At 40.3% G+C, this 22,539-nt stretch overlaps 1 protein-coding gene across 2 annotated transcripts in view; it reads right to left on the bottom strand.

Moving 5' to 3' along the window:
• Nucleotides 1-373: 373 nt before the first annotated feature.
• The window catches only part of cpeb1 (cytoplasmic polyadenylation element binding protein 1), a 36,088-nt gene continuing 13,922 nt past the window's right edge, over nt 374-22,539 (bottom strand). The window contains exons 2-12 of one of the 2 annotated variants that reach the window (XM_012966662.2): nt 20,463-20,640; nt 18,252-18,452; nt 13,312-13,529; nt 11,303-11,555; nt 10,321-10,434; nt 8,911-9,000; nt 7,988-8,124; nt 5,865-6,063; nt 4,264-4,358; nt 3,144-3,224; nt 374-1,852 (exon numbers count right to left, since the gene is read on the bottom strand). In XM_012966662.2, coding sequence (XP_012822116.1) covers nt 1,742-1,852; nt 3,144-3,224; nt 4,264-4,358; nt 5,865-6,063; nt 7,988-8,124; nt 8,911-9,000; nt 10,321-10,434; nt 11,303-11,555; nt 13,312-13,529; nt 18,252-18,452; nt 20,463-20,640 — 1,677 coding nt within the window. In that variant the 3' untranslated portion in view covers nt 374-1,741. 2 annotated transcript variants of the gene reach the window in all.

Here is a 22,539-nt window from a genome sequence, read left to right on the forward strand (position 1 = left end):
TATGTGCCCATTCTACTGTGAATGCTGCAGAGAAGGCATTGTGGCAGAGCGGGTTTGCATTTTGTGGCAGCTTTATTTCGGCCCATCCGCATGGCTCACTGCGCTTCAGGGAGACTTCTCTAAGGTCAGTAGTCTCTTTGGGGCACTGTTATTGCAGCAGGATTTTAGAACCCCCACACGGAGCTCAAGATCTGTGCGTCCTTCTTGATCCTCATGCAGGCCACACCCCCAAGTGCCATAATTCTTTACTTTCCAGAAATAGGTTTATATTTATTTGTGTAGTAAGGACTTAGATACACTGTAAAAGTATTCAAATGCAGAAATATATGCACAACTTGCCCCCTACCCTAAAGTATAGAGAAGACATACCACATACTGCTTCAACGTGTTTATTTTGTGCCAAAAACAAACAAAAAAACAAACAAACAAAACTACACCACATCCGTAGATTAAGTGCATCTTCTGCTTGCATAACTACAATGAGGTAGAGACTTTACACACAGCTTCACAGATATACCCTGCTTAGGGCAGCTAGGAAGTAGATTTAGCTCAGCATGTACTGGATAAGGGGGGATATACAGAAAAATGGAGTCTTTGGCACAGAGCTTACAATTTTAAGGGGGGGGTAGAAATAAAAATTAAGGACACAATCTTAAAGGCCTGCAACAGTTTGCATAAGTCAGTTATTTTCAAAAAACCGACAGTAAAACAGAGCATGGGCACTTATTCCCTCCAGGAGAAAGGTGTCACGCCATCTCTTGCCTCTACCCCATTCTCAAGACATATCACAGCCCTTTTTGTCCAGCCAAATACAAACAGAAAGTGATTAAAAACTACCATCCCCTTAAGTGCAAATTAAAAAAAGTGCAACAAACTTCCTTAAAACTATATACACACTCTCTCATTATCTGCTTCAGTCAAGGCTTTAAGTCTGTCCTTTTGGTTATAAACTCTGTTGTACAAAGATTTTATGTAGATTTATTTTCTTAACCAGCAGCTCCCAGAAACAGAAAAAAAAAATTGCAGTAATGTTAAAAGCTGCCAGGAAAAGAAAAAAAAAAAAAAATATAATGGACTTAAAAAACGTCTTTAAGAGTGTAAAAAGGAACTGGTAAAAATCCCACTGGGGTAAAAATATGAAATATGATTTGTTTAAAGAGCAAATTCTGCTATTGTTGTTACAGTAAAAATGTCAGCTGAACAACTAGTTTATGTAGTTCAGATGGGACATCAAATAAATTGGAAGGCACTGTATGGCAACAGCAAAACATGGGAGGATTAATGTAATTTGCATCATCACCAGCAGTATTGCAAGGAATGTAAAAGAAGCGCTTGTAATAAAAAAAAAAAAGTTAACCAAAAGCAGAGGCATCACTAGCCATAAACCTTAAGAAAACGAGGCCCTGAACATTGCTTACTTTCAGCAACGGTTATGTAGGCCCAGTCTGGGAACTGCAAGTCCTGAGAAGAAATATCCCCTCTTTTTTTAAAAGAAAGAAAAAAAAAAAACCTGGCAAATTTCAGTGTGCACTAGTGAGAAAACTACCACAAGGTACAGCAAGTGCAAAAAAGTGACATTACCCCTCACAATCCACTGATTTCTGATCTATCTCTGGAAAAAAAACAAAAAAACACAAGTGCTTCCAGTGCTGGAGGGAGGAAATTCTGAACACTCATTTTAGCTCAACATATCCAGCTATGTCAGATCTTCAGGTCAATGTTGCTCCAAGGGCCGACGTCTTTAGCTTGAGTCACGACTCTTCTGATTGCGCATAAGAGGGCGGTGGTGGCGCAGGATTTCCATAGAGTGCTGCCAATGCCAGCAAGAGCGGCAGAAATACTTAAAGCAAACCTGCAGAGATATAAAAGATTTAGAATTCCAACAGTTTTGACTTGAATGAATAGCATAAGCAGTGGAGTGGAAGACATTTGCTTAGCTTTGACAAATCCACTTGTACCAGATACCCAAAGGGAATCTTAAACCGGTCACCCAGACATAAGCTATACAAGGTCTTTCAAATTCCTTTTTACTACCACATCCAAACCCATTAAAAAATCCCAGCTGTCAATCATTTATTGCCTGTCAGATCACTATGCCTTAGGCATAGAGGTGGGGCAAACAATAACTAGCTTCCATTTAGCACTTCCTAGATGTCACTGCGCTTCTCATACTCCCTCCCAAACCATCCAATTTTGTAGCCAGTTCAAGAGCCTGGGCATCTTGTCTTCTATCACAAATAACATTGTCATAAACTGGCACTTGCCATTGAATGAAATGCCTTTGCCTGTCACTGCTTCATACGGTAGCACTGAGTTTTAAGCTTTCATGCAAATGAAGTGCTCCTCAGCAGTATAGTCAAAATTAAAGCTAAATCAACATAGCAATTAAAGGGGAGGTTAACATGTAAATTGACTTCACACAGACCTCTACAATGGTGCTAGACAGTTTGCAAACCATAATGACCTAAAATGTGATTTTTCACATGTCCTAACATTAGATAATGAAGTCATTTAAACAATGCTCTTTCCATGGGGAAAATGATACCAAAAAAAAATATATATATATTTGCACAAGAGGCAAAAGTATGCAATACTTTTTTCAGCTGGCATGCCTCCTTCCTGGTCAGCAATCAAGTAAATGTTTCCTGTAACTGTTAATCAGTTGGGGAATTTTAGCCCGTTCCTCCAGAACAGCTTCAACTCAGGGATATTGATGGCCTTCCTTACATTTCTATAGATTAAAGGGTTAATATTTTGTAAAAGCCAAGTCAAAGCATTCACAAGTTTAGAGTGGCTTTTGTGCATAACCCACTCTTGAGCTTTATATATTCCTGCAGAATTCAGACTGTATAGTTCAGTTAAGCCATCCCTGTCCAGAGGCAGCAAAGCAGGCCCAAACTGATACTGCCCCACCATGTTTCCCAGATGTAATAAGGTTCCTTGTTTTTTGTTTTAATCACACCACTGTTCTGATGGTGGACACATGAACACTGACATTCACCAATTAGACTTGGATAGTGAAGACCCAGATTTCTGTTCTTTAAATAAGAATGGTAGTGAATTATTTTCTATGCAAACAGTAGTTTAGAAATAAAAATCACGACAGAATCCCTTTAATTTAAAACCATACAAAGCGGTGTTACCTGGTCTCTGCAGAAGAATGGCCCAGGCTGAGCATTGCACACCTGGCAAACAGAGTCTTCCAAATATGGGTCAATTTGAACCTGAAAAAAATCCAGTAAAAATATATAATAAATTTTAAATCTGTTTATGTACCCAAAGTTAAACAGGAAGAGGAAACTTACTACATGTGAAGATTTCAAGGAAATGGAAACCCAGCAGTTACTCCTCATTAAAGAACACTGATGAATATAACAAAAAGTAGGTCCACAGCTCCTGCCATATTGTCCCATGTGCCTTAGGTAGCAAGATCTCCATATACAGGTATAGGACCAGTTATCCAGAATGCTCAGGACCAAGGGTATTCTGGATAAGGGGTCTCTGTAATTTGGATCTCCATACCTTAGGTCTACTAAAAAAAATATCAATAAAACTTTAAACCCCAATAGGATTGTTTTGCATCCAATAAGGATTTAGATCTTATAGTTGGGATCAATTACAAGGTACTGCTTTATTACTACAGAGAAAAAGGAAATTTAAAGATTAAAATGAAGTCTATGGGAGACAGGCTTTCTGTAATTTGGAGCTTTCTGGATAACTGGTTTCCGGATAAGGGATCCCATACCTGTATGACAATAGTTATTGGCTATTAGGAGTGCAGGTGTATTGTATGCTTTTTGACCTCTGGAGTCAGAAAACTGCAGAATGGAGGTCCACTACCTAAGGCTAAGGACCCATGGAGCAGTTCAGTCACCAGTGAGATCTCTGCTATAATATGCAATTAACAGCTCTGAAAAGCCTTTTGCATTTCTTTACTTTCCCCAAAGTCATGCAAAGTTGCCTGCAGGAGGAAACTTTACACGACTTTGGATTACCAAAGCAATGCAACGGCCTTTCCACTAGTGACCTCTACTTGTGCCGGTAAAAGGGCATTTTGGAGCAGCTAGTTGCCCACCATAGAGATCTATTGTGGCTCACAGCACTGAAGGAAAGACTGAATGGGTGAAAAACCATGTTGCACACATTATCCAATAAATGATATGCACTAGAATTTGAGCCCTTCATTGGACTGTAGATTTACTGGTAACAGATGCGCTATGAACCAGATACAAAAGGATAAAGGAATGCACTAATTCAACCTACCTTTTTTGTAAACTTGGCAGTTTTGATTTCGACAAATGCAGCACTGACAGCTTTAAGATAACTGCGCTGGTTATTGAAGGTCACCCGACCTGACCCTACACAAAAGCATGAACATTTTTTTCCGTTAAAATGGGGCATCATTGTTAAGTTTTCATTTTAAAAGCATAAGAACAGAAAATAAATAATATATATATATATATATATATATATATATATATTCTGCTGTACACCATTTAACTCTGCTGTGCAAGCAACAGAAAAAAGTACAAATGATACTAAGAGGTACTAAAGGTAAATAGCACATTTAAAAGGATACCAACAACCTTTAAAAAGGGGATATCCACATTCAGACAATAGTCTGAATTTGAACAGCCCGTGAGAAAATTTTTCTAATCCCCCTTTTTCAAATGTTTTGAAGCTACAGATCAGGACCACCACTAAAGGGCAAGACCCCACAGAGCAACTTACTCTCCCGCGATATCTCCTATCGTGGCAAAGTAACCACTCCAAAAAGTGGTTCCCACTGGCAAAAGAAGTCCCTGCTAGAAAGCCTTTTGCATCACTTCGGTTTATGAAGTTGCCTGCAGGGGGAAACAGATTTCAGAAACTAAAGCGATGCGAAGGGCTTTCCACCAGTTGCCCTTTGCTGCTATCGTGGGCGAGTAACTGCTCAATCTATTGCTGGCGAGCAAGTTTCTCCATGGGGTCTTGCCCTAAACCTCTCCTCTGTCATCCAAAGGGATCGCCAACACCAAGCTTGCATTCTGCCCAAAGAGGAAGTGTGCATGCCTTCTCTCCTGCTTCATTTGCATTTCACTGACAACTGGCTGGCAAGATTCAGCCAATCCTATCAATATGCAAATGAAGCATATGCTTGGGTAGAAAGCAAGTTTGGTGTTGGTGATCCCTTCGGAAGACAGGAGAGGTTTAGCAGCACTGATCCTGGTCTCTAGCTTCACACAGGCTCTTCAAGTTTAGACAATTCTGAAGGTGTGAAAGTCCCCTTAAAACCTTGTGCATGTGCCCTAACGTGATGTCCTGAAAAATGGAAACATATCTGCTTGGAAGATTTATCCCTCATCACTCCTTACACATACAGCAAACATTCAGATATCCACCATTGCTTAAAATAAACAAAAACCCACCATACAAGAGGTGTATGTGCCAGTATCCCTTATGGTCTCTAAGGTGGATGTGCTATTACAGAATTCTGTTCAAGTGTTCAGGATTCAAATGATTAAGGGCTATTCCACACAGGGCAGATTCTCTGCAAGTAGAAAAATGCTTGCCAAAAATCAGCCACACCGCTCTAAAAATCCTCTAGATATGCCCGTGCCTGGGTGCAGGCACATGCAGCATATTTCTGCCTAAAACTGCAGACTTTAGCAGTTTCAGGGAGAAATGCACTGTGTGCAAAAGATTTCTCATTTTTAAAGTATAGGGGCAGGTTATCCACAGGCTGACAATCCACCCTACGTGCCCTTGCCATAAGTGTTCCGCTTAACCTAATCAAGAAAAATAACTTAAAAGCACTAGGACTGCAGAAGACAACAATTTTGGGGTTGTTTATTATTTGGTGCAAGCTGCAGATGTTAACGCACCAATTGGATACTTGTGCTTATCAGTATCGATGCCAGCATAGACTACTCCACCAAATAGATCATTCATAATAGAGGCCAGTGCTTCAGCATTTAGCATGCCATGTAGAGCCCCCACAAATACAGTCTTACTGGGATCCAGCCGCTGTGACGGGCTACGCACAAAGTTGCTGTCTGCAAGCACCCAAGGAATAACTTGCACCTAAGTAAAGAGGTAAAAACAAAAAAACAAGTACCACCATAAGAAATTTACTAGATAGATTGAACGTTTGTTTTCTTAAACAGTTTTGTGGATCATAAGCCGTTAGTCCATGCAGTCTCTCAGTTGGGGGATGCTGTGTCTATTAGTTACCCCTTCATTGGCTTGAGATATTCGCTTGGACCCAGACAGCTACAGAAGCACGACTGGCACAGCGAGATGTGAGCACAGGAGTTATTTCTGGGGCATAGATAACAAATACAAGCAGCTCTCAAATAGGGTGTATAATAGAGGTTACGTATATAATATTTTAGGAAGAACAAGGAATTCCTGTGTCTAAAAAAATTAAAATCAAGTTCTCAGGAAATAGTGGTCCAGCTGATTAAATTAATATCTGGTACAGGCTTTCAAAGCAATAATTTATTGCACACTGGAGACCAGTTTCAAATAGGGTGTGGCTTCCATGCGGGGGGGGGGGGGGAGAGAGGAGGATCTGGACAAACTGGGGCAGCTAAATCACTTACAACCAAATACCCTTAAAGTGGACCTGTCACCCAGACATAAAAAGCTGTATAATAAAAGCCCTTTTCAAATTAAACAGGTAACCCAAAGTCATTTTTTTATTAACACATCTATACACATTATATAGGCATTTAAAATTCCCAGCTGTCAATCATATTGCCTGACCCGCCTCTATGCCTTAGGCATAGGGGTGGGGCAGACAGTTTCACTTTCAACTCAAAACTCCTTAGATGTCACTGCACTCCTTACATTCCCTCTCCCTCTTCACCATCGAATTTTGTAACCAGTGCATGGATATTGGTATCAGGTCCCCCCCATAATGGCACAGAAACAAGATTTTAGCAGGATGCACAGATTGCCTTAATAACAGTGTCCACAAAATGGAGCCTGCCTGTTATCTGCAATTGTGAATTCCAAGGCTGAATGAAACAAGTTTAAAATAATTTATATAGTGGAATTAAAGTTTATTTTGCTTGACAAACAATAGAAAACTATTTGTAATTATTTCTTAGGGTGACCAGTCCCCTTTAAAAAAAAAAAAAAAAAAATCTGCATTCTAACACTGAGGACTATAGTGTTGTGGCCATCTCTCACCTAGTTATTGTACTAGCACATACAATATTTTTAAGGGGTTGGACAGCTTTAGACAGTGTGAAAATACAAAAAGTCACTGAAACTGCTAAGTTGAACTAGGGACTGGTCTGAATTCTCTTGGGCATCAGGATGTTTTATCCCACTGAGGAATATTCAAGAGGCTTCAGAGAATTTGTTTTGCCTTCCCCTAAATCAGCTAGCAGCGAGGATGCAGCCGTACAAACTATCCTTGGCCTGTGGATAAGTTCTGACAGAATCATTCCCTAGGCTCCAATCAGCTTTTGGACAGCCCTGGGTGCAGAGACAGCAGATACTGGCACCAAAATGTGCGAGTATGCATTTTTACAGCCAAAATCCACTTGTGTCTGCACTTGGGACGACTCAGTGACTCCAAGTGCAGGCTCACCCAATAGGGCATAGGGCTGACCGCCTCCCCCCCCCCCCCATTTAAACGGTATATCGCCCAGCCCTACCATTGACATTTGCAAGAACATCCAGACTGCCAGCGCATTGTGCCTAAACCCCCAATTAAAGCGTTCACATTCAAAGGAGAAAATGGTGGGCATGATAAAACCGGGAACTTGTAAACCTAGAAAGTTTATTTGAGCACTCTTTCTATTTCCCTAATAACTGCCCTTTGAATTAAAAATGTACAGCAGAGTAGCAGATGGAGGAGTCCCACTGTGGGTGCTTGTTTCTTGTAAACCATTTACTGTCAAACATTCCCCTGTGTAGTGCTGTAGTGGTGCAGTGGAGCCTTCCTAGAGTTACCAATTTCAGTCTAAAGAAAAATAGCCAGACCACATAATACCTCCTTGCAGCGCATCCTGCGACTGGACATTTTGAAGTAGTGTTCACTAAGCCCATCTTGGCTTAGTAGGTCCTGGGTGCACGCTTGAAGCAAAGCACGAACAGACTTCTCCGATTCAAATACCAGATAGACATAACCTAGAGTGTGAAGAGAATTTGTTTGAACAGGCCTGAAAAAAAGGCAAATTTGACATCCATTTTGCAGCCCAGAAAAGCCAGATGTGGGCTCAAAGAGAAGTGGTTTAAAATTTAAGTGCTAGAGCAACTCCACAATAAAGCAAACTTCCACTTCAGGAAAGCAGGCTGCCTGTCACCCAATTGCCCTGCTACTACAGAGCATTTTGTAAGTATAATTCTAGGTGAAGTCTTTAATAACATCCAAGGGGAATAAGTTACCTATTACAGCCGACTCCTAAATTACAGTACTTATTGGTTCTTTAAAATTCTGGGGTATATAGAAGCTCCATGTGTATTTAATTATCTTATGAACCATTTTAACACAGGGACAATTAAGGCATCTGCCTCACAAGATCCTTTTCAGTTTACAACTGTGATAGCCCTTATTCTATTAAGATCAATTAAAGGGGTTTTCTTATTGATGTACCTTTGTCTAAATGCTTCTCCCATCTCGAATGAAGCCAGTCAGCTTCCGAAACATTTTAGGTAGACTAATTAGCTGGGAAATAAAACATGTATTGCGGAAAAACCTTGCTTATCTGTATACTAATCAAGGCTTATGAAAAAAATGCCCCATTGCAAAATAGTAACTGAAGACATTCAGCTAGGAAGGTGTCCCAAAGTGTCCCATCACCTTATCACCAGAAGAGTGTCCCCATCATGAAGAGGAGTATCACACCAGTGTATCGCCCGAAGTGCTCATAAATAAAATTCCTACCACATTTGCATTACCTTTGGGCATATTACCTTTGGGAGGGCAGCGGGGATGCTTGCCATCCTTACCAGGCCACTCAACACTAAGTGCTCCAAATACACGGAACGTGTTGATAAGTCCAGCTATAAAGAACAAGGAAAATAGCCTTTAGACTGATGTATATCAATCCCTAATATTAAGGATGGACATGGATAAAGTAGAAGTTTCATCTCTATGCCAGTTGCAGGACCACAAGGTACCCAATGGATCTGCATACTTCTAGCATTTCAATGCAATAAAGTCTTGTGCTACATAAAAAATTTACACATCACTTTAAGCAGAATGAAAAAAAAATTATATAAATTATATATATATGGGGGTCACTATATTAATAAAAAAGTTAACCGAGCAATTTAACATCTATTACATAACAAGACCTATAAAAAAGCAGCCCAAGTATGTAGCCAGGGCATACACCACATACATGTGTTGTCTGATCCCCGTAAGATGCATAGGATGAGACCTGTAGATCAGGCACTGATTAGCTGACACACAAAGCCTAAAGACAGTTTCTTCTGTTCTCCTGTTATTTCAGAAGCTATCTGGTTGCTATGTGCCAAATTGGTAGTGGTTTGAAGGAGACCGGAATATGAATAGGAGAGGGACTGAACAGAAAAAACCTTATAAAGTAACTATAAACCTGTAGCCTCACAGAGCAATAGTTTTTTTTGCTGCTGGGGTCAGTGACCCCCATTTAAAAGTTACAAGGTATTAGAAGGCAAATTCAAAAACTATAACAAATAATGAAGACCAACTGAAAAGTTGCTTAGCATTGGATATTAACATACTTAAGAGTGCCAGTGTTAAAGGGGTGGTTTACCTTTGTTAAGTTTTAGGGTGATGGCACCCACATTTGTCACTGGCAATTAAATCTGGGGTGCCACAGATGACAAGTCTCCCCTGAATGCTTTCCCATGGTGATAAAGTGAATTGCAGGTGGACATTGCACTTTGTTTTCCGAAGACGCCAGAAGTTTTCTTGTGGAAAGCAAGAGTGCCACGTATGTTTCCTCACCAGCAAATCATTTTTTTGCTGTCAATGAGAATGCATTCAGGGGAGATTTGTTGCATGCAAGCAGCAGGCCACATTTAACTGTGGGTGAAATATTCCTCTGCGTGCCATCATCCTTAAAAGGGTTGTCTACTTTTGTGGGGGCACTGACCCCAGCAGGCCATCTTCAGTTCATCTTCCAGTCTTAAAAACCACTTCCTAGATGCTAATGTTGGACCCTGTAAAGCACATAGCTAAAATTCTAAACTGGACAGCTGCTACACAGAAAGCCAATTCTAGGGAAAAACTACTGATTAAAAGGATGTATTAAGCCAATATGCATTTTTTTACAACTGGGAAAAGTTCTATTCAGATTTTGTACCAATTATTTCAACTGAACATGCTAGACTTACTTTCTGTTATGTCCCAGGGGACACCACCAAGAAAGACTTTGCAGGAATACACAGGATTTTTGTAGTTTCTAGGGGGTAGCTGCCCACTCCAGGTGCAGGTTGCTTCATTCACAGCTGGAGACAGGAGCATATTAAAAGTTATTGCAGGTCGAAGTAATACAACATGCTATGTTCTGAGCAATATGAAGTCTATTTAAAGGAAAAGGAAAGGAAAGTGGACAGTTTGATTTCACAGGTGTGATTGACTTGGGGTTACACGGTGTTTAAGTGTTCCCTTTATTTTTTTGAGCAGTGTATTTTGAATGGATCTCCCTATAAAGCCAACTGCTTGAGAGATAGGAGATATTTAATGCAATGTGCAAGGAAAGAGTTTGTGTGGCCAATGGACTTGACTAACAAATATTGGTTCAGAAGCCACACACACACACACACACAATCTTCTAATACCTACCAATGTTCAATCTGTTCAAAAAGTACAAAACAATTTATATGCTGGAACCCAGCTGCAACAGGTCTTCCCCTTCAAATGATTTAAAACATTGTTGTAACAACTTCTCCACTGCTTACAGACAGCAAGCAGGAACTACATAACCCATAATGCATTGCACTAAAGATACTTTCCTTATTGACATAACAGGTGCAGGGAATTGTGGGACTTAGAAGATGCAAGCTGAGTATAGTTGACTCATTTTTTTAATCTCAAAGTAGTCAGAGTTGGATCAGCATAAGAACGGGGGGGGGGGGGGGGGGGGGGGGGGGTTTAAGCTTAGATAACTGTTCTAAACCATATATTAAACCACGAAAGGCTGCAGTTAGATTTATATCGCAAAGCTGTTTGAAATTACACTTAAAAAAAAAAAAACTTAATTGTGACTGGGTGACATTTAGTTAGCAACAAGATTTAAAAGAACAGGTTATTCTAAATGACAGACCTTGCTCACAGGTGGGGGGGGGAACCCACACATTACTGACTGATAACTACCTGCAGCCTGTCTGTGTAGGCGTGCCTCCCTCTCAATGCTAAATGGGTCCTCTGCAGAATCCAGAAGATCCCAAGAAGGCCAGACTGAAGTGCCAGGCCATCTCTTTGATATCCCAAGTGGAGAGGCAGTTGCTGCTGCTAAGGCTGCATGGTCCTGGTCTAGCCTTGAGCCAACCCCAAGTTTTAAAGGGTCCCTTGACACTCCACCTCCCAGTGGGAGGAATGGCAGTGGAGGAGAGATACGAAGACTTGACTTAAAAAAAAAAAAAAAAAAGGAGAGAAGGTACAAACAGTGAAAGTTAGAAAAGGCCATGTCCACAGAAGGGAAATAGGTGTAAAAAATTAGTACCTTTGTAAACGAACAATTTGGTAAATGTACGTATACTATTGCAAGAAGTCTGGCTACTAAAATGGGCAATCTTCAGTTAATAGCACCAGAAGAGAAACCAGACACATTGTTAAAACATTGCTGAAAGAGTAACATGCAGGCTAGAACTTTTGGCTTGGCCTTAGGGCCCATTGGACCAAAACAATGAGCCAATGCAGTCCCTGATCCAATGGGAAAATCAAACTTGCCCAAACATGTGAACAAGGGAGGCCCAACGGTGGGCCCCATACATGGGCATACAAGCTGCCGAATCAGTCTAAAGAGTAATCAGCATCTTAAATGATGGTTTTATGTTTAAGCTAGGGAAATTAAAGCTATCATTTTTACCATGATTAAAATGACCAAAATGTTCAGCACAAGCTGTTCCCTCAACTCATGTTGGGCATCAACTCAGGGGGCATATTCATCTTAATGATTGAGACAAAGAACAATTAGTTTGTCAAAGGCATAAAATATCCTGTATAGAACACTAGTAATCTGGGTAGCCAAGTACTGCCAGTAAGGTATTATGCAGTATAAAAGTGGGCATGGAAAAAATATCCTTTAAAGGGGAACAGTCACCCATGTATAAAAAGCCGTATAACAAAAAAAAAAAAGCCTTTAAAAATGAAACCCTAGTTATCGTTTTAATGAAATCATCCATACCAGTTATAAATGTATTTAAAAATCTGAGCAGTCAATCATACATTGCCTTACCCGCCTCTATGCCACAGGCACGCAATGATTGCCAGCTCAAGATTTTTAATTGCAGTTACTTTAACTTTCTATTCAGCACTTCCTAGATATCAACCAGATAGTGAATAAATAAGATTTTGGGGTGATACAAAGCTCCCCTTAACAGTGTACCCAAAATGGCACCAGCCTCTGCTGGCTCTGACTGTAAATGACTGAAAGGAAAAAAATTAAATAGTTTATATAGTGTAAGTAAAGTTTATTTTGCTCAACTAACATGATAGAAAAGGATTTGGAATCTTTTAGGGTGATGGGTCCCCTTTAAGAACTAATTTTAAAGCCTGAAAAAAAATACAATGCAATTTTGGCCTGCAGTACTTTGTTACTACTGAAAAACCAAAAATAATATCAAGTCAATAAAAGTTTCTAAGGTCTGTTATGCAGAAAAGGTTGGTCAAGACAGGATTGTTTACTTACCATCTAAACATACCGCCTTTAATGATTTTGCAAGCGTCATAACCCAATATTTTAAGAGCACTGCCAGGCCAGAGCCATTGCATTGGCCCGGGTGCAGGCATGTGGAGTGGATTTTAGAGCAATCTGCTCAAGTATGCAGTTTTGTGCTGAAATCTGCATTTCCCTCACAGGCTGAGAATCCACCCTCTGTGGCGCAGGGCCAATGTTTTTGATTAGTACTACCCATTTAGGATGAACCAATTTATGCCTTGCAAGCAGCTAAATTGTAAAGCTATAAAAAGTTTGTAGCAGCCAATCAGCAGGTAGTATGTACAGGTCTGTTTGAAAGGAAACATCTGCTTGGTTGCTATGGGAAACTACACCTGGGCAAACTTGCCAACTTTTCAACTAGTTTGTTGCCTTAAATTCCCACTCAGTATTGTGTTCAGTGTACAGCACACATCAATGCAAAATGGCACATTTGTTTCCTCACAATTAGGTCTGAAAGGTGGTCTGATCCAGAGCTGAATCCACTAGTGTCAGAGTCTGAAGGGCTGCTGGAGCGAGAATCCAAAATGGAGCGACTGTCCAATCGAGAGCCACGAAGCAAAGGAGTGGGATACTTCTCCACTAGGTCCGAACCAATTGGATCCAATGGCAGAAAGCCCAGGGGGCTTGGCTTCCCCATGGGGCTGTTCAGCATACTAAAGACTGAAGAGAATGGCAGATTTTAATTTTATCAATTTTAGATGATTGCAGCTTATTAACAGTGCAAACATATTTCAGCTTTCTACACAATGGTAATGAACAGCAAAGGAGAAAGTACAGCACTGAAATTGTTGCATATTATATAGAAAGCCTCAGACTTAAGCATGCCTACATATGAATTAGAAATGCTGCTCTTAAGCCATATTACATTCCTTAACCCTTATGCTACCATATAGACATCACTTTTTAACTGCTTTTTAGAGCCAAAGGGTGCAGATTCTTTAGAGATCTGACAATTTCAAATATGAAAGCCGGATCTGAGCCTAGTGCTGCAGTTCTAATTCCCCTGCAGGATCTATTTTAGGACCAACTTGGCATCAGGTGCACCCACTGATCTGCCGAGGGCCTTTCTGCTGAATCACTGCACCGCAACAGCCTCTGCAGGGATGAGAGCCAGGACTGGGCCATTATGCCTGCTGTATTTTTAAACTGAAAGTATATGCAGAAAACTTCTATAACACTATCCTGAAGACAGACCAAACTTTTAAATCCATGAACAGATTAACAAATTTATTTCTCTCAAATTAAAACATGGCTGGGCACAACTGGGCTAATTAATTAATATGGTGTATATGGGGGGGGGTCAGTCTGGCCAGACTGTGGGCCTATGCACAGGAAAAAAAATGATACCTGCTCAGAGATCTAGCCAATATTAAGCTGCTGAATTGGTCTTCCTGACAGACATCTTGCCTATCAGCCCAAGTATGGCCACTTTTACATGTCATTATGCACAAAAACAAAGAAAAAGAGACCAAACTTCTGGTGTAATACCCAATTAAGGTAATGGTCTGCGCTTTATTCACTAAATACAAAGCTTGATATTGATAAGGACATTATGCAATCATAGTTATTACCCAAATCAAAAGTATAATCAAACTGTGCTACAGGCCACCCCAATGTGAGAGCCCTACCATGGGACACAAGTTATTACAAGGTAAAGAACTCCCTTAAAACTACTAAAGGTATAGGATCCCTTATCTGGAAACCTGTTATTCAGAAAGTCCCAAAATTACAGAATGGCCATCTCCCATAGACTCCATTATAAGCAAATAATTTTCAATTATATAATAGGATTCCCTTTGTCTTTTATTATAAAAACAGAACCTTGTACTTGATCCCAACTAAGATAATTAAGTCTGCTAAAAATCTAAATACTGAATAAACCAAATAATCCTTATTAAGCTAAGTTATGGAGATCCAAATTACAGAAAGATCCCTTACCCAGAAAACCCCCAGGAGCATTCTGGAAAACAGGTCCCATACCTGTATTAAAATGCTCTTATTTTAGATTGGGGCACAAGTTATTAAATGGATTATATGAGTAATTTAAAAACGATCACTAAATTTTACAGTATTTAAGAAATATCACAAATAGGTTAGGCTTATTCAAGTTCAATCACATAAATTAAATGTTTGCTGCAGACCCCCAATAAGTGTTGGGCTTTGATAATTACTGCAATTTGAAGGGGACATTAGTTTACATAAAAAAAGCACTAAAACTTCTAAATTAGAATTTCCAGTTCTCATTTATTTCTATGGTATCTTGGTAGATCTAGGAACTTGACAAATTCTAGCTATTTTAATAAGTATGTCCCTTGGGGTAATGGCACATGAGGTTTGCCCCACCTGCTACCAAATCACCTGACTGCCTGTACAGTATACATTATGTTCCTTAATGATGGGAAGAATAAGGCCAGTAACTTTTTGGTAATTGTGATCCATCACTGTTCTGTCTGTCAATGGCAATCAAAACACCACATTTTCCACTAGCCTTAGCAATGAACTCCAGGTGGCTTGCTTGCGACTCACTTACCAAGGACTAACATCACAATCGGAAAATAGTTCCCACAACTATGGGTTTGGTCCCACTTGGGAGATTCTGAAGCAGTGACTGGGATGCTCAGCATGAAGGCCAGTTTAAATGGCAGTTTTGGTAAAAATTTGGGGTGGGGGGGGGGAGAAACATACTTGCGGTTCTAGTGGGGGTTACAATATCTTAAAGGAGCACTAAACCCTAAAAGTGAAAATGGCTACAAATGCCATATTGTATAATTGACTGGCTTAAAGTTTCAGCATCTCTATAATAGTAATGATATAGTTCTTTACAATTGTCACAGTAGCTTCCCATCTTGGATTCTGTTAGAACTGTCTTGGACAGTACACATGCTCAGTGCTGCTCTGAGCAGCTGTTGAGAAGCTATGCTTAGGGGTCGTTGCAAATCATCAAGCAGAAAGTGATATATCTGTCATGTAAGCAGATTCTACAGGGTTAATTTTAGTTCTGATGCTGTTGCCCTGGTTTCAGGTCCCATTTACTGTGAATCTGAATGAATTACTAATCAGCCTTTTACGGTTACATTTATATTCTATTTATGCAGTATATTGTGAGTGGGTCCCTAAGCTCAGCAACTGAAAGCATCACAGAGCTTGTGCAGGGAATCAACTGAAAAAATAGGGAGTTACTGGGCATTTGTGAAGGCACAGATCTTCCCTGCTAAAGGGCTGTGGTTGCCTTGGTCTGGTACAAAAGCATAAAACTACCCCTACTTTAATTAGGCTTTGGTTCTCCTTTAATCAGCCCTACCCCGCAGTGAAAGTCATTTTTTCTCAGTTGAAGCTCTTTTACCCCCTCCTAAAAGCACTTGATCCATGAGAAATCAAAAGTAAAAAACTATTGGGGTGCCCAACATATAGGCATTTAATTTGCACTTACCTGTTTTAAGCAAAGTTTGACAACTTTAAAGAAACTTTACATCACAGCCACAACTGCAGACCTTTGACCCATTTTGAATCTGTAATTTGTTACCCACAAAAACACAAATTGACACCCTCTATATTGACAAAAGTTAAGCAATACAAATACTGATCAGTATAGCATTTGAACAATTTGAGAGGCACATAAAATAGTTTATTCCCCTGCCAACTTTTCCCATGGGGAACACTGCAAACAGACAGCTTTTCAACTCCTTTCCCCAGAAGAAAGGAATTTGGAAGGGCCAATAATCCTTGATCCACAGGAATCATTGTATTACCAATTTAGGTGACTGCCCGAGCATACATGGCCACCTAAGAGTCAAATGCAAAAGTCAGTCATTATGAATAAGTACCTCCTGTAATGTCTATAGAAAATGTGCAATGTTACTGAATGCATCAGCAAATAAAATGAAAGCAAAATTTGAAAGCTGGCCAAAATTTAGTAATCATGTCATCCAGTTAGGTCATGCACAACAACCAAATCTGATGCGCTCAACATGCAGTCATCTAACAGCCATCTTGAACTGCTCCAGCAAGCAATAATTGAAAGTGTGGATGACTGCAAGTTCAGGCCTGCAGCTAGGAATTGTCAATGACTTTTGGCAAATGCCAGAGGGGTTGCTGAAACAGTCACTATTTAGTGGGCTGGTTGGTGGCAGTGTGGGGTCTGTGCAATAAGAGCTATTTTGTGTGGTCAACAGCCAATGTAAGCTAGAATTGGACTGCACTACTGCTACTGAACTATAGTATCCGTTCAATTGGCTGCACATCAGAGATATAACTAAACAGACCCTTTGATTAATCACCCTACAACTTGGGCAAATTTTTATGGGGTTGCTAAAAAGGAAAAGACAGTAGGTCCTTCAGTTGGACTGGTGGAAGAGAGCATTTCAACTTCCAGATTTTTCTCCCAAACAGCCATACAATGACACATTGAAAGGAAACCATGACAGCCTTCATGAATGCTAGGGTCAGTTCCCCACACCCTCAGGCATGTAATGCAACCCCTCCCTCACCTTGTACCACTGTGAAGTGATGGATTCTGGGACTTGAAGCCTTTACTTTTCAAAGAGGATTGGGCAATTCTCTGGAAAGCAGACCAACAGTCACTTCATAATGGAAATAAATGAGGGAGGGGCTGCATTACAATCTGGAATTAGGTAGGTCAAAAAAAAAAAAAAAAAAAGCCAAAAGTCTGGAATTTAGATTGTTTTTATGCCCCTTTTATAGGAGCCAAACTGAATGAGCTTTTTGACATCACAAATTTAACCAGTAGCTGGCAGCAAGAGGTCCTTCCATATCAGGCATCTATTACATAAGTACATGAAAGTGACAAAGAATAATCATAAGCACTCAGTCTACAGCTCCATGATATGCCAGTTAAGAAAGGATTTAAAACAGACAGCACATCAGTTGTGAACTATAACTCTCACAATTCACAGCCATTCAGGAGTTAATGCCCTGTAAAAAGGTATAACGCTGATGGTTAACAGTATATATACCAGGAAGATGTGACTATACTACAAAGTTATCATGACCACATTGATGACATATTATGGTGTAAAGCAAATCGCTGTACCATGGAGCAATACACCAGTAAGGACAAAAGATGTTATTAATTTTCTTTTAACTCTACAGGAGGCATATGAAGATAAGCCACCACAACTATCCACAACAATCAGAACAGAAAACAGCATTTAGTACAGCAAGATATAACAGAAGAATTTAAATTTCCCTCAAATGCTGTTAATGTGTTTTATGGCTTACATATTATAGATCTCTAAATAACAATTAGTGATCTGTATTTCAAGTCGTACAGTTAAAAACTTATGTTTTCAATAACTTCAACTTTTCATTAACTAAAAAGCCAGCAATTGTGCTGCAAGTTTACTATCAACAATTAGTACCTACCAGACTGAGCAGCTGTTGGAGTACTTGTCTGTCCGGCAGCTTCTGAGTCCTGAGTGCTCCAAGGTCTGTCCCACCCTGTAAGACTGAGAGACTGAAGGCCAAGGCACAAGTCATTGGTATCTGGAAGGCCGCGAGGAAGAGGTTCATGTGAAGTGGAAAACAGCATTCTGCTAGCTGCAGCTCCCTCAGAGTCTGGGTAGTCTGCAGAAATTTAAGAGATGTGTTACAAAGCCACTTTATATGCCCCACTTCAAGTTCTGCATCCGACAACTTCCATCTACAGCGGGTCGAAGGGCACCCGCTGCCATGTAGCTAGACCACCCTAATAATGGCCATACACCTCTACGGTGTTTGCAGTTTTAAGCAAATGAGAGATCAGCAAAGAAAAATCAGTAACAGTTGCTCTAACTGATGCAATGGGAAGAAAAGCAGAAAGAAGTGTTAAAAACTGCAGCTGTCAGAAGAGGCAGCTCCTTCTGCGCACACAAACGCAGAGACTGAGTAGCCCAGCCTTCATCCCTCTTCCCACCCCTTCCAGCTCCCCTATGCAGAGTTCTGGACAAGCTCCAAGCCTGAATCAGCAGCAGCAACGCAGAGCTTTCCAACTGTGCTAGCATAATCTGTTTGCTAGGGGTACAGACAGAGGCCTGGGCAGAAGAGCATTGTTTATCAGTGAGTAACAGGGATAACCTTCAGGAGAAGTAGGCTTATTATTGAGAACTGCATGCCTAACAGGAATTTGTGGGTGTTTACTAAATGCAGCCTAGTTTAGTCCCTCCTGAATTTTACTACTTTTTAACACTAGTCATCTAAAAATTGTATTTTCCTTTATATTGAACACATGAACTACTGAAATGTGTTGAAGATTCCATTGAGTGATAGCAGGTTTACCCATAAGCTATTGCACACTACAGTGATTTTGTATTAGTTTCATAAGGGCTTATTGGAAAATTGGGATAGCTAGATACGTACTTGGCGATTTACATGCTGCTAGGCTTACAAAAAACCCCAAAACTGTATTAGCAGATTTTATTTTGATTTAGACACCCAAGATCTGGAACACCAAACTGCAGGGCTACTGTCAGCAACATTCTTGGGCCCCATAAAGTGGGACACATGTCACTTAATAGAAAGAACTCCAGGAATAAAGGGAACCTGTAAAGCTTAGCCACTTTTAGAACTGCAGCCCACAGACATGTCATGCTAACATCATGGTCTGTAGACTGAACAGTGTAAGCGTAAAAAAAAATTAAGTGCATGTGTTTCTTATAGCAGTGCAGTCCTAATTGAATGCTAACCACACATCAGGACCAAGGACCTAATATCGGATCAGTACTTAGAGCAGTTTTACTATGCCAATAGGAGGTCCACATTTCACCAGATTGTCAAATGAATGGATTGGAATACTCAGTGAAAGTGCATGCAGCCCTGTCCTGGAAATACCTGCACAGAAATAAGTCATTGGTTACTCTGACTACTCTACCAGAAGTTAAATGATGAAGGGCATGTCAGGGGCTCATCTCATGAGTTTTAAGAAAATTTACCAGCAACTATACTGCCAGTAAATTTGCAATACCGGCCACAGGTTTTACTGGCTACAATAGTAAAATGCTGGCCAGGCAGCAACCCTACATGGAGCCTGTCCATTGCCATATTAATGGCACACAAAAGCCCACCCCACCCCCCTCCCCTTCCCAATGTGATTCCAACAGAAGCAGTGGGAAGGAGACAACACACCAAGTAAGAATTAATCCAAAGATCAGAACTATGAGTGCTGTTTTGAGGTGTGATCATCATAGAAACAGATCTGTTATATTTAAGCTTGGCACATGCAGAGGTTTAAGGGCTGCCCCTATCACTTGTGGCCATATTAATGTACAAAAGTTTTCAAGGCCTGTAAACATACTAGGGGGCAGAGAATACCTTTAAATGCAACACAAGGCAAATAAGCCACCCCTTATCTAAACTGTGGCCTGACATCAGCTACTGCAAAATCAATCTTTAAGTATGTTGAGAATAAATGGTGGTACATGGGGTGATTCTGGGTGCCCAAAGGGGAGCACCAGATCTGCCCCAAATGCTAATGCAAGCACTCTATGGCAACTGTCTATTGGAAAGACAAATATTGTTTACAATGCTATGGCAGTACCCCTAACTAAAATGTCATGCAGAAGCATTGCCTGTGAGGTTTGATGTAGTGTTAGGACTTACCTTGAAGGTGTTCACATTTGCCCTTGGTGTTTGGGGTGGTGCACACACCAGTGAAATCCAGAGAGTTGTCTAGCATTGCGTTTATTCGTCTGAATATATCGGCATTGCTGCAGGTAGAAAGGGCTGGGGTTTCAGATGGGCAGCCCCAGCAATCCTTGGCTCTCCCTAAATCATCTTTCTAAGAAAAGTAAGGGGGGGAGAAGAGGGGTTTAAGGCGACTGTAACCCTGTGTTACCTCAATGAATATATAAAAATAAAACCTTTACTGCAAGCCCCAATTAACCTCAGAGGCAATTCCCACCTGTAATATCTAAACAGTTAAACTAGTCTCCAGACAGTCTGAAAATAAAATAGTAGTTTCCTTAACGCTGAAAATTATATAGCTGCATACATGCTACAGACACCACCTAAACCCTATGGGGTTAGCTAAATTAGAGAGGTATAATGAAAGGAAAATAAAGTAGCAGAACCATAGTACATTTATACTATGCGGTATACACGAGTACCTCCATGTCTAGATAAATTTGCATAAGACAAGACCAAGAAAAACAGATACTAGTTCCCTTTTAATTTCACAAGGGCACTGACTAAATTAAATTCACTTAAAGGGAAATGTAACACTAAATTTTTTTTTAAGTAAAAAAGCTTTTCTACCCTGCACCAATAACCCTGTTTCGTATGATATTCAGTGCGTGTATGGCAAGTCTGTGAGTCGACCGATATCGCAGGATGCTACCGATATCGGTCGACTCGCCGATCGGGACGGTTTAAAGATTTTGATCAGGCGCCATAGCAAAATCTGTCTTCAGGGCTGAATTGGCAGAAGGAGGTAGAAATCCTATTGTTTCTACCTCCTTATCTGCCGTTTCAGCCCTCGCGATTTTAGATCTTTTGTGCCCGAAGGTCGCACAAAAGATCTAAAAAATAGTCACGTGTGTGTCCACCTTTACTCTTAATACTCTACTTAACTTCTACTTAACTAAGGTTACTTGCTTTAACAAACTTCTCTACAAGCATGCAAAGACTTGACATGCCCTTGTGCTTGGTTTAAACCCCCCCCCAAAATGACAACTTTTGGGTTCATGTACAAATAAAGCTTTTTCTTCCCACCTGGAGGATGACTCACACTACCATATTACTGCAATCAGCAGCTAAACAGTAGTGACATATCCATAATGATGAACACAGGGTTGCCGCAGCAGGATAATAGCTTTCTCCAGACAGTCTTTTTAAAGAAAAGGCTTGAGTACCAGTGTTCATAATAAAGCAACTTTAGTAGGTATGAGCCTTCATCTATACACTCAGAATGTCCTGCAGGTTGCAAAAGGCAAATTACTCCTGTATACATACAATGCCACATTAAAGACTTGGCCCCCTTCTGTGTCTGTAAACATGCAAGCCATTCCAGTAGTCTTAATCAGTGGTTATTGGACTTTAATTCAATCCCACTTGGAGGTTCAACCTTTGCTTATAACAAATTTACAAATTAAACAAAAAAAACAAACAAACCACTGTCTTTCATCAGATAAAGTTCCAAAAACTAATACAGCAGATCAGATTTTACCAAAAGCCTCATCCTAATTTCTTTCAAAATGGTCTTTCAATTGTATCTAATGCAATCTGCCATTTCTCCCTGAAATGTCACCACAACTGGCATTCAGGCTAAACCACCACCTGCCAGTGTGCCAAGCACCCACCCAGGGGTGACAGTCACAACCAAGACTAAAGCAGGGGTCCCCAACCTTTCTTAATCGTGAGCCAGTGTCAAATATTTGGAAAGCAAACAATAAGGGCTAAGATTGGCTATTAGGGAGCCTCTACACATACCATCAGCTTACAGGAGGGTTTATTTGGTAGTAAATCTTTTATATTCAACCAAAACTTGGCATCAAGTCAGGAATTCTAAAATAAACTACCTGGTTTGGGGGCACCAAGAGCAACATCCAAGGGGTTGGCTGCCGACGAGCCACTGGTTGGGCGATCACTGGTTTAAGTCTTACATTCATGTATTTAAGTTAGATTTTACTGCTTTTCGTATGCACCAATTCTAAGATGACTTAGAATAAAAAAAAAAAAA

This window comes from Xenopus tropicalis, chromosome 3, assembly GCF_000004195.4.
Source record: "Xenopus tropicalis strain Nigerian chromosome 3, UCB_Xtro_10.0, whole genome shotgun sequence".
NCBI lineage: Eukaryota > Metazoa > Chordata > Amphibia > Anura > Pipidae > Xenopus > Xenopus tropicalis.